Here is a 15,680-nt window from a genome sequence, read left to right as displayed (position 1 = left end):
CTGGTTTTATTTAAATTCACTGGGGGGGAAAACATGTAGCGTTTCAGGGATTTGAATAAAAATAGATTTAAAGATTTGTTACATCCAACAGAGCATGTCTTTTTTTATTTTATTCGTTTACTCATTGTGTATTCAGGCCGTTTCACACACACATAAACTGGCCTCCGTGTGCACGGCATACACATGCATGCACAAGCTCAGGAGCAGGAGGAAGTGTTGCCATGGCAACCGTCAGACCCTTGCCGCCCGTGCTTCAGTGGCAAGCCGTTGTAACATAAAATCTGTTCCCCCCCCCAAAAAAATGTTTTGTTTGTTACATTGACATTTTAAAATGCTGCTAACTAACTAACTACAATTAGTTTTTTCTAATTGTAGATACCAGTAATGTCATTCTGGCTAGTTAGACTGTTAATTAAAAAGTGTACGGCAATCCTTTTTAACATAAAATCGCTTCCGTAATTAGATGACTAGTTGGTTTATTCAATAGACTCATCGTCCACATAGACATAAAAAACAAACAGACATGATGCACAATAACAGAAATAAATACAAACCTATAAAACACATGCATACCAGTGTTTCCAAAAATATGACTGGTAGCAACATTACAACAAGTCCTTCTAGATATCTATAAATTCAATTTTGACTGTTCTTAACAGTAATTTAAGATATCTGCATTTTCATTCTGACTAGCAAGAATAACAATTCCAGATACCTTTTCCAGATACCTCCAGATTACATTTTTCAATTACATTGAAAATTCATTTCAAGAAGATATTTTAAATGACGTCACCAGGATTTGTCATTTGAAGAGTCAAACATCCATAATTACAACTTAAGATATTGCAAACATAATTATAGCTAGTCAGAATTTCATTTCCAGATACCTCAACTAAAAATTGTGCATTTTGTTCTGTGCAATATTGGAGAACACAAACTTTGTGAACTAGAAGACTGCTTCTGAACTCTACAAAGAATTCCCAATTTGACAGTGTTGCATTTTCATTTCTTTTGTCTGTTTTTTTTCTTCAATTTTTCAGTTGTATTGAATTTTCAAAATGCTACGAAAATATGTAACGCTTTGACTAAACAAAATACTAATTCAAGATATCAGTAATATCATTCTGACTAGTCATAACATTAATTAAAGACATGTCGAATAGAAAAAGCCATCTAATTAAAGATATCTCTAATTTAGTTGGAGATGGGGTTTTTTGACGAATCAAATTTATAGTTCTAGATATTTCTTATTTAGTTTTGCCTCGTCATTATTTGCTTTCAGTATATCTGCAACGTAGTTTGCACCAACCGAAACTATCTAAAATAAGGTATCTTGATTTATGGTGTCATTCAAGATCTTTAATTAGAATTATGACTAATCAGCACAGAACATGAGAACATGAGATATCTTTAATGTACTTTGACTAGTCATAATTCAGTTGTTGATATTTGACGTGTGTTTCTGATAGTAATTCATTGTAGATATCTTGAATTAAGGCTCCCATACAAATTAATTGTAAATCTGACGTCATTTATTAGTCACAATGTAATTATGGATATCTCAAGTAGGTATTTTGGGAAATAAAATTATAATTAAAGATATCTAGTGTGGCGGAACCGATTTTATGTTAAATCGGCCTGCCATATTACAGTAGTATTGCTGCTGTTGCAGAGGCAGCAGCGCCTGATGGAACGGAGAGAAGAGGAGGAAGACGAGATGCGAAAGAGGATGAAGTATATTCGAGATAAAGGGGAAGGTTTTAAGGCTTAAAAGAAACAGAATAAAGTTGAATATTTGAGTGTCCACATATAAAGTGGGTGGTTGGAGTGGAGGTAATTGGGATTCTGTGGAAATGTGCGCAGCGAAGCAGCTGAAGGACTTCACTGTCTAATCACTTCTGGCTCCAGCACCGGGCCATAAAAAGGGCTTTCAGTCAGAAAGACACAATGAGACAGACTGTCAGTGTGTGTGCCTGTGTGTGTTTTGTGTGGTAGGGATTGCCCTTTTTGTGTTTGCAAAGAGTCAGACTGCAGCAGCAGCTCGCATGAAAGCCCACTTTCACCATGCATTCGTCTGCCACAGATTTAGTTTGTATTTGAAAGACACAAACAGCCACACCTTGTATCTGTTACTCTCTTTACTATCAGTTAGAAATTAAAAAACAAGTAATTTTTGGGGGGATTGAGAAAGTTTCCTAGACCTCTGTGACTGTTGCCTTTTTCTGGGCGTTAACTTGAAGAATTTGGATTCAAGAAACCGAGAGTATTTTCACACCTGATTGTCCGGTAGACTCGTTTCGATTGGGGACCAAAATTGCAACATTTGTTACATTTTCACTTTAAAACTAACCCCACAGTTTTAAAAAAAGTGCTCACTGCTCACCTGTAGGGGCGCTAAGAACCACTGAGGGAAACGATACAAAAACCACTGAAGAAGACAAGAGCCCAACTTCCTTCTGGTAGAAATGTAAACAAAACTGGAGTAGCGTCGTATTATCGCAGCTGTAGCATATCTCTTTTGTCTTTAGCAGAGCATTGCAAACTATTTCTCTAGGTAGTGCTAGAGTAGCGAGTTTGTTTTCGTTATATTTACCCAGAATGCCTTGCGCTGTAGCCCGCTTACTGCTTTTGGAACTTTTTCTTCAAACGAACTAAACAGGGCTGGTGTAAATGCAACCCTGGGTCTCGGTTTGCTTGAAGAGAACTCTGGTACAGTTCGAATGCATATGAACGCCAAGCAGACCAGAGACCACTTCAAAAGCAGAAAGTGAGCTGTAGAACAGGGTATTCTGGGTAAATACAACCAAAACAATCAGTCTAGCATTTCCAGGGGAAATGGCTCGTAGGCAAAAAAGATATCCTACAACCGCTAAAATCTGACACCACTCCGTTTTAGTTTACATTTAGTAAAGAAGGACGTTGTGCTCAGAACTCTTCGGAGGTTTTGTGTCGTTTCCTTCAGTGGTTCTTGGTGCAGCGCCACCACAGGCAAGGAGGGGAACAGGTCTCTCAAAGCGGTTGGTTTGTTTAACAGTGCAGAGTGAAAATGAACATGATCAGGTGAAAATGTAACAACCATTGCTACTCTGATCCCTAATCTAACCGAGTTTATCAGACTATCAGCTGCCAAGTCCTCCAGAGTCCTCCAGAATCCTCCTAATCATGTCATTATTTGACTCAAGCATGCTGAAGCAGAGACACATCTAAAAGTTTTACTTAACCGATAATATAGCATCAGCTGCATTTAAATCCGTCTTATCGTTTTGGCAGTAGAGGGATTTTCCGGCCCTTGCAGATAATTTTTCTGAAGTGGGGAAGTACATTTCAAACACTTTTTATAGTCTTTCACTTCTGCCTACTCAGTTTGCAGTGGCTCATTGTTATTCCTGTTAGGGGATTGCTAAAATGATCAATTTTAGCTCTGTTTCTACTTTGAGGAAGGAGACAGTGTGAAAAGCTAAGACATTTTTGAACAGCAGATGAATCAAACTATCTGGTTTCAAGCAATACACTGCTTTTGCCGTGCTTTAAATAAAGGAAAGCTAAGTGGATAAAGAGCAGCATGGGTGCAGCTTACTGGTTTCCCCGCTGTGAATTAAAGGTTATATTCATAACTGTGACCTGCAGGACCACCCGTGCAACTCATATTGCAGATGTGTGATTTATCACCCCTTCCAACAGGCAGTTAAGATGGCTGCCCTCCTCTCTGTGTATAATCAACATGATGAATCCCCTCCCTGTGTCTGCAGCTCGCTGAAGATTTGTCTCTGCCTGTCTTTTTAGTAAATATCGCCAACAGTCAGGAGTGGATGCTGAGCCGATCCATCCCGGAGCTGAGAGTGGTGAGTTTCCATCACTGCAACTGATGGATCACACATTCAACTCACAGTAAAAACTGATTCTGAGGAATAAAACTGTAGAGAGACTCTTTTTTTTCTTCTTTCTTGCACAGTTCAGCATAACAGGAAACATATTATAGTAGCTGACGTTTGGTTTTCTGCCGAGTTGCAGCAGTTGCTCTGTGGGAAAATTATGCCTTTCAATCCCAGTAAAATCCATTTAAACATGAACTAGTTTTCCTATTTTTAACTTTTTGACTTGTCAAGTTGGAAGTCCTTAAAATATGTCATAATTTTACAAATTAAAATCACTTTTATAATAAACTAAGCATGTCATATTTTATTAAGCATATAAAGTTGTCCAATTATTTTTTAGGAAGGAGTAGGTGTAGGTATTCATCATATCATTTATCATTTATTGTGAAAAATGTCTTATCATGATGTAGATTTTGGTTTATTTTTATGATACATTTCAGTTATTAGTGATAAACCAAAAATAGAACTAACAGTACAATATGAAATGTTCATTTTGCTTTTTTATCCACCATTTGTTTCAGAAAAGCACCAATAAATATCTGTAAATATATGAAAATATGATTAAATGCAGTTCCTGTGTGCAGATTAGTGTTATAAATATATATTTTTTTAAGAAACAGAAGAAGCCTTTTTGAAATTGGGATATTTTTCAAGAATAATATTTGTGCTTTAGACACTCTGAATGCTGTGCCATGCAGTCACAGCCATAGTTACCTGAAATAAGTATATAATAGTTTTTTTATCATAATATTTAAAGTTACCACAAAATATTACAATAAAATTCTAAGTCCATATGAGCAAATCATTTTACATCTAAAACATAGAAAGGGTTTTGCCTGTTTGTGTTGCTAAAACAATTAATCGGATTAATCGTAATGAATCAATTATTGAAATAATTGTCAACTAATTGAGTAACTGATTAATTGTTATTAGGACAGACTGAAAGAACAGCACGCTCAGAGCGGTAATTAAGCCAAAACTGTACAAAAATATCTACATTTTGCATTTAAGATAAAAACTAAAAACTTGATCCGTAAATATCTTCTATATAAAACTCATCAAGTGGCTGTTTAAGTTTCACTCGGTTAATAAAATCTCATATTAACCACATTTTACTATTCATTTATTAATCAATTAATCCAAAAAAGAATCACCAGATTTACCCTAGACTGTTGATAAATCGAGCAGAAAGGCCTCATCTTTTCACATGTTGACTTTAGCAGTTACAGCTTTTTATTAAAAATGTGGCTTTTGCAAACGGTACAAGGAGATAATGCATTCTGAGATCATTTGTGCAAGTACAGACACAAATTTTCTGACAACTGTTATAGAGATGTAAAAGAGAGCCTTAAAATATGCTTTTCTTTAATTAAAACAGCATAATCTCCCACTGAAAGAGAAATCCAACATTTAATTTAATAGCATGTACTCTGCAGGGACTAAAATACCACGTTAAGAGATAATTAGTTATAAAAATTCGCTGGTGGTCTAATTGTTGCTGCTAACTCCTTCTACAGCCTTACTTTGCAATCTCTAAGATCATCAGTGTCCAAACCTTTGACTCATTTCAACTGAAGTTAGACAAAAGACATTTTCATGAATTGAAAATTATATATTTGTTAATTCTAGCAAGAGTTTTGCACATTTGCCTTTAAATTTTGGGGGATCAATTGTTTTCTATTGCTTGGTCAGGACAAAAGTGGATTTTCAGTTGTTTTTGTGAAAAGATCTTGATTTTGGTCGCTCTTTACTCTGAAATCTTCCGTTTTTAGCTCAGTTTGATGAAAGATTGCAACCAGGGCTCCTTTTGACCAAGTCCCTGGATGTCTGTGATCTTGTTCTCTATTACAATAGAAGCAAAACATTTGATTAAGTGAAAACTGCATTCAAATGCTCCAGAGTTCTCTATTATGCTCTCATTGTTTAAGCTCACTAAGCCTGCAGGTACCAATTATTTTAGTAATCAATTATTCCATAGATTATTATAGCGATTAATCGATTATCATGATGATTAATCGGATAAGAAATTGACATATTTTGCAGATTTTTCATTTAACCACATAAGAGTTTCTATACACAATATCTGAAACATTAAAATATGCAAATAAGCAAATAGTTTAATTACTTTTTTAATAAGAAAACAACAATTGTATGTCCTAAAATGCAATAATGTAGCATTCCACTAATGAACACTTGATCATTTGTTGCAAAGGATGCATCTGTTGCTAAAAATACTATTTTTTGAGTTCATAAGTGGACACCAGATAGGTGTTTAATAGGAGATTTTTTTTATTCTATATACTTCAGTTAACAATTAATTGATTACTAATTTAGTTGACAATTTCTTCACGATTAATCGTTTCAGCCCTAATCTTATTTAGTAGCGATAGTTTTGGTGTTAGAACGTTGCTTACCCAGTGTTGTCACTTACAAATTCAGTCAGACATTAAATCAGTAAGTGAGAAAGGAACTGAAAATCTGTATTAAGGTTTTAATTAAGTCTGACAGTTTGGTTTGAGATGTTCTCCATCGCTGACCATGAAGAACTTCTACTTCTTTTTAATGTATTTCCTTCCTTTTTCTCTCAGGGCATTCTAGGTAGCCTGAAAAGTGGAAAGTCAGCGCTGGTGAACAAATACATCACAGGCAGTTATGCTGCGATTGAGAAGCCTGATGGTAGAAACAGTTTTGTTTTAAATTAAAGCGTTACCTGATTGGCTGTTTTGCAGCTCAGTGGCCTGTTAAATTACCTTCCCGTTGATTTGTTGTTCCTGACAGGTGGAAGGTATAAAAAGGAAGTTCTGGTGGACAATCAGAGTCACCTATTGCTGATCCGGGAGGAAGCTGGAGCTCCTGACGCACAGGTGTGTTTTACGTAAACATGTAGGTCTGTAACACCTGAATCATCTGTTTGGAGCTACGCAATTCCTCTCAACTCTAATCTTGCTTCACTGTTTCATCTGCGTTTTCTCCCATTGACTTGGATTACTCCAGTAGAATTTCAAATGGACCAATCAGCAAGCAGAAAGAGAAGTTGTTAATGATTATGTTGCTTTTCTGTTCTACTTTAGAATTGAAGTCTGACTGTAGTTGCAGCAATAGCAGCGGAGGGAATGAAGCAGTTCAGTTCGCTTACAAATACCATCATTAGCAGCCATCTTGTTGGGCTCAGCACTTCTTTCTTCGCAATAGATGATGGTTGTTTAAGATCAGGCAATTTGAAGAAAGGTTTGTAGTGTCAAACTGGTGTGTTACATATGTAGCCTTTGGGTAACATTTAAATCTTCGACAGAGTCCAAATCATTGAACGATGTGATGGTCAGGCTAGCTTGGAGCTAATGTTTGGTTTTTACCAGGTTAGCTTGGAGCTAACGTTTTGTTTTGATTTCCAGTTCTGCAGCTGGGTCGATGCGGTCATCATGGTCTTCAGTCTGGAGAATGAAGCCAGTTTCCAGGAGCTTTACCAGCTCTACAGCCAGCTCAGTGCTCACCGCTCAGACATCCCCGTCATCGTGGTGGGAACCCAAGGTAATCTCACAGATTACACCGAAGGATTTACTCATCCTGGGATTAAACTTGATTTAACTCATCAAAACAGATGAACGTGGGAAAAACGTTTGGATTAATAAACTGTTATTTAGTTAGAAAGACTGGATTGGATAGTTGATGTTAGAGCTGAAAAAGTAAATTCCCAGTCCATCCATTGATCCATCCATTGATCCCCACAGTAATCTATTTTTTCCAATACCATAATTGAGCTAAAACTAGAAAAAGTGTGAAATGTTATAATTTCAATATTTTTTATAATTTTGACCAAAATAACGTTCATAACTCGTAAATCATTTATGCCATTATTATCATTATTATAATTATTATTAATTTCCAGTATTCATTTGTCATTTTGGAAAAACCATTTGTATGTCATCAACCAATATTGTTACATAATAAAGATATATTAATACCTTCTTGTTATCCTGGATCGATCAGATAAAATAAGCAGCACCAACCCCCGGGTGATCGAGGACCAGCGCGCCCGCCAGCTGTGCATCGACGTGAAACACTCGCTGTTTTATGAGACCTGCGCCACCTACGGGTTCAACGTCGACCGGGTCTTCTCCGAAGGTGAGCTCATTTCTTCCTGACCGCCATCTTAATCAGAAACATTTCAACCGGAGCTCTGTGTGCTTTTCAGCCGCCCAGAAGATCGTAGCGCAGAAGAAACAGGCGGCGCTGCTGGCGTGTAAATCTCTTCCCAACTCGCCGAGTCACTCTGGAGGATCCACACCTGGATCAGCGTCTCTGCCCGGACAGGTACCACCGGGGCGGTTTCTAACGTTATCATCACCCCCTTACATCACCGTATCGCGACGTGATACGACGTGTGCTAGCATGAGAGCTAGCGCACTCGCTAGCTTTTGCTGCTAGCATACTAGCTAAAGTATGTAATTTTAGTACATCAAAAGCAATAAAACAGAATTTATTTACTTTCAGTGTCACTTGCAGCTTTAAAGCTGAGATGTTATCCTACATGTTAAAATATATTGACAAATATATAGGGAATTGACACATTAATCTATCAGAAATATATGAAAGTACTATTGGGTAATATGCTATAAAATGTAGCTTGGCAGATAAATATATGACAATACATTAATGAATATATTTGATTAGCACCTTATTTATTAATAAAGCATGCCTGTGTAAATATATATTGTAATATATGAAATGTACAAGTCCCTATATATTATTAAACATATTGTAATATATTATGCTGTCATATTTTAAAATACAATTTGCAATAAATATTTTATGCTTTGAATAAATGTTATAGTGAATTATTAATCAGTATCAGTTGATAAATGAAGCAGCATCCTTAATTTTATTAAATCATTTGAATAACCTAAAAATCTCAAATTTATGAGATGTAATATATGGCAAAATGTTTTTAATGGTGGCAAAAACTCTACAATATTTTTACTCTAGTTTCTAGTGTTCAAGTGTATCAAGTCTTGGTACACTTGAAATGAGACAAAATAACTTGCAAATAAAATTTCTCAAGATAAAGAAGGTTGTTGTAAGTCAGTAAATCCTTGATATTGTTAAAAAGTACAAGTTCCAATTTCAGATTATGTCACTTATAACATGGGGAAAAATTTATTGTTATATGTTAAATAATCTGCCTGGGTAACAAGATTTTGTTTTTTTGCAGTGAATATAGATTTTAAATATAAATCAAGTCTTTAAAGTCTAATTTTACTTCACCTCAGACACGTTTTATCACCTCATCACTCACTCACATCATCCTCACTCTCTCCATCTCCTTCTTCTCATCTCCATTCCCATCTTGACCCTGTGACCTCTGGATTTCCCCCTCCCCTCTCAGGCCAGTAATGGCCCCAGCAGTAGCTACGCCTGCTCCCTCCCCTCCACCCCCGTGGTGGGTCACAGAGACCTGAGGGCGGCTCAGGTGGAGGGGGGCGGCAGCTCGCGTCTGAAGTCCATCCCCAGGCGACCTTCCCTGTTTAAGGTCAGTCCCCCGCCAAGCGTTCCCTCTCATGTCATTTCACTCTCATTTCCATCCAGCTCCCCTGTCGTTCATCTCTGTTGGGATTAAAAATTGCTTTCTGTGGGGTTTGTTTCAGAACCGGGACACAGACAAGAAAGCAGGTGATTCAAAGGGGGATCAGAGTGGTGCGCGGGGCGTCCCGCTCAAACAGGTTTGTGCTGTTTTTGCTAGCGCTGAAACGATTAATCATATTAATTGTGATTAATCGATATTTTTTTTTCTAAATGAGTGCTTCATAGAAAGGGTTTCCAGGAAAATCCCTGTTGTTTCACAACATTGGGTCAGATAGGGCTGAAATGATTAAACATGATTAATTGATAATTTTTTTTTAATGAGCTATTCATAGAAGGAGTTTCCGGGAGAATGTGTCACAGCTTTGTATCAAATAAGACTGAATTATTCATGATTAATTGATTACTAAAATAATCGTGAACTAATATAGTAATCGATTAATCATTAAATTTGCTGAAAGAACACCACAGAGTAGTAATTGAGCCAAGACTGTACGCAGTACGCAGGCATTCTGCATTTAAGATAAAAACTTTTTTGTTTGTGAATATTTTCTACCTAAACCCCTCAATTGGCAGGTTTAGCTTGACCTAGTTCAAATTCTTTAAAAATATTTTTTCATTAAACACCTTTTGCTATCCCATTATTAATTGGTTAATCAAAAAATACACTGCATTAATACCAAGTCTTTTCACATGTTGATGTTAGGAGTATGTTTTAGCTGCAGATGTATCCTTTCCTACAAATGATCAAGTGGACACAATAGGAATGCTACTATTACATTTTAGGCAATAAAATGTCTATTTTCTTATCTTTGAAAGGAATTATTATTTTATTTGTATTTATTGATGTTTTCCTGATATTGTGCATGAAACACTTAAATGAAAAATCTGCAGTGAGGCAGTTTTTTAATCCGATTAATTGAGAATTGTCAATTAATTGATTATTCTGATGGTTATTCGTCAGAATTATTGATTAATCGATAACTAACTGTGGCTGTATTCTTTACAAACAAAAATACAGAACTCAGAGGAACTAAATAATATATTCCAGTTCCCTTTTCAGACAGAAGGGAACCAAAATTAATTTATCTGCTTTTCACAGCAGCTTTCAGTTTCATCTTTCCTAACCTTTCCCCAGCGTGTTTCTATTAATACAGAAACTCTGAGCTGCTTTGAAGGCACTAGTTAAATTTAGCCAGACCGTGTGTCATGCTAAATCTGCAATTGTCTGTTTTCATCAGGGCATCCTGTTCAAGAGGAGTGGCAACTCTCTGAATAAGGAGTGGAAGAAGAAATACGTCACCCTGTCCAACAATGGCACGCTGTCTTATCACTCCAGCTCCAGTGTAAGAAAAACAGCGTCCAGCCCTGATCGATACAGCCGTAAAGCATCAGCAGCCGCCTCTGGAGAGCGCTTATCTGCAGATTTACAGTCTCAACGACACGTTAGAGGACACATCCTCTTTTTGTGCAGCCCTAGATTCGACTCTTATTGATTTTATAGAAAGGATTCTGCAAAAAAGGCTTCAAATTGTTTGTTGAATAATTTCTATTTTATATACAGAATATTATACACAGAAATCTGAGCAAATTTGACATCTAGAATCCCTGTTGGTTGTGTTTAAATTGTAAATACAACTTTGAGGGTGTTGAGGCAGAACTGGAAGGGGAAAAATTAAGAGTTTGAAAAAATATCTATGTTTCTAGAGTTCATTATTTTTCTGAGATTTTGTAAACATGTAGCTGAGTCGTTATAAAAACAAATATTTGGCATATTGCTTAAAAAAATAATATTATACACATATGCGCTGGGCAATACGGCGTAAAAGTAAAATCTCAGGTTTTTTTCATACCAAATTTTAATAAAAAGAAAAAAAATTACAAATGACAATAAAAGAAATTTAAAAAGTGGCTTTTATTTCAATCATCCTATCTGTGAGTTGCACAATGACATAATTACGAGAATATAGTCATAAAATGATCAGAATAAAGGCAGAAGAAAATTACAAGAGAAAAGTTGTTTTAATGAGAAATTAATTTTTTGCTATTTTACATGTTGGTGTAAAATTCTCTTAATATTACGACTATATTCTGGCAATATTAAAACTATATTTCCGTATTATTTTGATTTAAAAAGAAAATTGTATATTCTGTCATAGAGTTGACCTGAATGCAAAGACCAAATAAAAGAAGCTCTAAAACTCGCTGGTCAAACAAGATGGCCGCCTTGTGCACATTACATCACAGTCTGGGTCTTTTTTAATTTTAAGTTTTTGATCTGCAATGAATATCATCCATTTCTTCAAAAAAAAAATTGACTTTATTTGCTTAATTTTAACATCTGACTCGACGACTTTGGTCTGTGTGACCAAACGTTTGGACACCCCAAGTTTTATCTTGGCACCATTTCACAGAACCTTAACATGTCGCTAAACGAGGTAAAAACATTTAACATCTCATCCATCACAGGACTACACACAGAACACCCACGGGAAGGAGATCGACCTGCTCCGTGTGACGGTTAAAGTTCCTGGGAAACGCCCGCCGAGAGCCGTCGCACCTGCCGGACCCTCAGCTGTTCCCCCGGCGGCTTTACCTGGAGTCAACGGGATCAGCAAGGAGCCGGCCGCAGCTGACGGCACCAGCACTGGTACGCCGAATCAGTTAGCCAACTCAGCTGGGGATTAAACAGATGCTTATAATACTTTTAATTAATATTTATTGGTATTAAGGCAGAATTTTGTAACTGAATATCTCGTTTAGTTTTAAGTATTGCGTAACTTTACACTCCATGTTTTCTCTTTTCTTAAATATTTCTTTCGAAAGAAACAAATAAACTACATTTTAGAAAACTTTCTGACAAAGAAAAGATACATAGTCTAGCAAACTTTTTTTCTATGGGAAAAGAAACAAACCAACAACAAAAATCTAAACTAATGGCAATCACTACGCCAACAGTGACTGAGAGAAGGATGGGTGCTATTTGTAAAGTTACACAGTCAAAGTTTAACAGCAATAATTTAGTTTATTTAGTCTGTCAAAAAAAAAGGCAGATTCATTCTTTAAAGTCATATTTTTGCCATGTTTTTTATTCATTTATAAATGTCGCAGTTTAAAGCTAACTATTCAGTTAGCAGGCTAAATATTTATCTTGCTAACCAAATATTTTAGTTGAAGTAAAATATTTACCTTGCTAATTAAATATTTAGCTTGCTTACTAAATATTTTGTTTGAAACTTACATTCATAAATGAATGAAAAACAATAGTAAGTACAATATATAGTGCCTCTACTGGTGTTTCTGATGAGGCAACATGAAGCTAAACAGAACCTACAGAGGGCTGCTGTTTATAAAAAAGAAAAAGAAACATTTAAGACAAACAACTATTTCCATTGACTGATTATTTCACTTATAACTTGACATTTTTCCCACGTTATAATTGAAATAATCTGCAAGTGGAACCAGTACTTTTTAAAATCAATATTAAGGAATTATTGAATGAAAACAAGCTAAAATGTTGCTTGTAAGTTTGTTTTGTTCTAAGTAACTAGACTAAAAATACTTGGTATGATTTGGTGTTTTTGCAGTGTCTCTAGGTGAAATGTGTTGTTCTTACTACATGATAAACAGAAAATCTTTACGTTCTCTCAGTTCCTCAGTTGTGTCCGTCCACTCTGTCCGTCGCCGACGAGCGACCCGGCGCTTTGTCGCCACAAGGGGGCGAGAGAGGACTGCAGCGCTGCCCTTCATCGCTGTCCGCTAAAGCACAAAGTGTTGGCAAGTGTAGCGCACCAGATTCAACCTCGAATGTCTGCCACCGCCACAGCAACTGATTATTTTCTTTTCTCCTTTTTTAATGTCAGACGGCCTTGAAGGGACGGCCGGAAAAGATCCGGGCCAAGCGTCTCCCATGACTGACAGGAAGAAGAACAGGAGGAAGAAGAGCATGAATCAGAAAGGGGATGCAGCTGTTGGCCAAGCTGATGGTAATGTCGCTTTTCCGGCGAAATTATCTGAACATTTTGGAAATTTTCCGCTTTACTGCACACTACAGATTATTTTGTTTTACTATAAACAACTTATTCCTAACTGTCTGTCGTTCCAGTCTAAAAATGGATTATCAAATATCTGTTAAGATTTCTTGACAGCTTATTTCCCGTCTCTCTGTTTCTCTTTTTTTTTCTTTTCCCTTCTGCGTTTCTCTCGCTCTGCAGCCAAACGCAAAATGTGGAAATTAAAGAGCTTTGGTAGCTTGAGAAACATTAATAAGACAGGTAACACATGAGGGTGCAGAGTCTTTCCATCCCAACCATCCCAAGCATGTGTTCATCCAAATAACCCCGACATCTTTCGTTCTTCACCTCTCAGACTTTAAGCCATTTTGTGTTTGTTTTTGATAAATCTCCACAGATTATCCCACTATAACCGTGTCCAATTTGTGCCCATGTGACCAAAAGTTGTATTTGTTTTCTTGTACTTGCAGAGGAAGAGAATGCAGATTTTATTATAGTTTCCTCTACCGGCCAAATGTGGCACTTTGAGGCGCAGAGCCTGGAGGAGAGAGATTCCTGGGTGACAGCAATAGAGAGCCAGATCCTGGCAAGCCTGCAGTCCTGTGAGAGCGGCAGGAATAAGGTAAATAAATAAATACATTTTTTAAAAGAAATAATTCCCCAAAACACTGGAACATGCGTACTTTCTAAAGAACAGAAAAGCAGAGGCATGTCTCATAAGATAGACTATAAATTGTACCAGATGTTTTTGTGAAAAACGATAATATCGTTGTATTGAGACCATTTTCAAGTAATATAATGGTACACTGCAAAAGCACAAAACCTTACCAAGTAATTTTGGTCTATTTTACCTTTAGTCTTCATGTTGGACCCTGATGGGTGTCCAGTTGTCTTCCTGTGTGGCTGAACTTGTAGCTCTGCATCTAATTTAAATACATTTGCTCCAGATTAATATATTTCTGCAGCAAAACAAGAAAATCAGTTTCTCTGAGGTCAAATGTCGCCCAGTTTTGTGTCTTGTGAGACTGAAACGAGTGATGCTTTCTGTGGCCAGGCACGGAGAAGCAGTCAGAGCGAGGCCGTGGCGCTGCAGGCCATCCGAAACACCAAAGGAAACAACCTGTGTGTGGACTGTGAAGCATCGAGTAAGTTCACTTTAAACACGGCAAAAACACTGAATATTACCAAGTATTTCTAGAACAAAGATCTTAATACTTGTCAGATAATAGAAAACTAACTTACAAGTAACTTTTCAGCTAGTTATAGGACAGGGGTGTCCAAAGTGCGGCCCGCAGGCCATTTGCGGCCCTCTGTAGGATTTTTGGTGGCCCAAATGGAGCAAATCTGGCCTGCAAGCGTAGGTGGTTGGTGCAGATAGACACTTTTTCAAAAAGAAAATTCAGATAAATAACATCTTCTTAAACCTATTAGGCACAAAAAATAGATTCCCATTTATTAACAAGGTTGTTTCATTCAACTTAATTTTAGACTAACTAGAACCATAAATGTTGACTCACTTTTTCCCAAAAGCGAATCTTATTTCTCATATAAGAAAACAATCAAGCCAAAAAATTATAAACTGTAAACCAATTATAAACCAATTTTCTACAAAAATCTGACCATTTTCTTCATTTTACTAAAATCAGAATTGTTTTGTTTGTTGTTTTCATCTTCATGAAACTGACTGAAAACAGAGTGTCTTCAGTCAGAGACTTCTTCAAATTTGCTGTAATACAGACTGCTACAGGAGATCTTTCCTGCCAACATCCATCACTCTCTATTTGAAGAATCTGAAAAAATATTAATATGAATAACAACAACATTTAATTTCCCTTTGGGATCAATAAAATATTTTTTAATTTAAATTTGAATAATTATTGAGCAGGTAAAATAAAAAGGCCTCAAAAGTTTATTTTAAAAATGCTACAATTTTTTTTTAAACTATTTTTGTGTCTCCAAGTTCTTTCAATTTAATGACTTGGGACCTCATTGCAAAAGGTTTGGACACCACTGATATAAAACCTTATTTTAAGTCATGAATTCCTTAATAATGTTTTTTTTAAGTTCTACTTCCACTGATAGATTTTTTGACTTAAACCAAGACATTTTCTACATGTTATAAGTGGAACTAGTTTTTTTGATTTATCAAAATGAAGAGATTAACCTAAAACAAGCTCCTTTAACATGATGAAAAGTTACTTGTAAGTAAAGTAGA

At 36.3% G+C, this 15,680-nt stretch overlaps 1 protein-coding gene across 5 annotated transcripts in view; it reads left to right on the top strand.

Moving 5' to 3' along the window:
* LOC102218104 (arf-GAP with GTPase, ANK repeat and PH domain-containing protein 1) overlaps positions 1 to 15,680 on the top strand; it is a 29,887-nt gene that overhangs the window by 11,378 nt on the left and 2,829 nt on the right. For 2 of the 5 annotated variants that reach the window (XM_023336441.1, XM_023336428.1), the window contains exons 2-16: positions 3,784 to 3,842; positions 6,464 to 6,551; positions 6,654 to 6,739; positions 7,268 to 7,403; positions 7,863 to 7,997; positions 8,068 to 8,186; positions 9,259 to 9,402; positions 9,518 to 9,592; positions 10,694 to 10,798; positions 11,922 to 12,102; positions 13,104 to 13,229; positions 13,316 to 13,438; positions 13,667 to 13,726; positions 13,936 to 14,087; positions 14,520 to 14,610. In XM_023336441.1, coding sequence (XP_023192209.1) covers positions 3,784 to 3,842; positions 6,464 to 6,551; positions 6,654 to 6,739; positions 7,268 to 7,403; positions 7,863 to 7,997; positions 8,068 to 8,186; positions 9,259 to 9,402; positions 9,518 to 9,592; positions 10,694 to 10,798; positions 11,922 to 12,102; positions 13,104 to 13,229; positions 13,316 to 13,438; positions 13,667 to 13,726; positions 13,936 to 14,087; positions 14,520 to 14,610 — 1,680 coding nt within the window. The remainder of the gene's footprint in view (positions 1 to 3,783; positions 3,843 to 6,463; positions 6,552 to 6,653; positions 6,740 to 7,267; positions 7,404 to 7,862; positions 7,998 to 8,067; positions 8,187 to 9,258; positions 9,403 to 9,517; positions 9,593 to 10,693; positions 10,799 to 11,921; positions 12,103 to 13,103; positions 13,230 to 13,315; positions 13,439 to 13,666; positions 13,727 to 13,935; positions 14,088 to 14,519; positions 14,611 to 15,680) is intronic. The other 3 variants (XM_023336451.1, XM_023336431.1, XM_014469830.2) reach the window with 2 other exon arrangements.

This window comes from Xiphophorus maculatus, chromosome 1, assembly GCF_002775205.1.
Source record: "Xiphophorus maculatus strain JP 163 A chromosome 1, X_maculatus-5.0-male, whole genome shotgun sequence".
Classification (NCBI taxonomy): Eukaryota; Metazoa; Chordata; class Actinopteri; order Cyprinodontiformes; family Poeciliidae; genus Xiphophorus; species Xiphophorus maculatus.
This window is presented reverse-complemented; position numbering and strand designations above follow the sequence as displayed.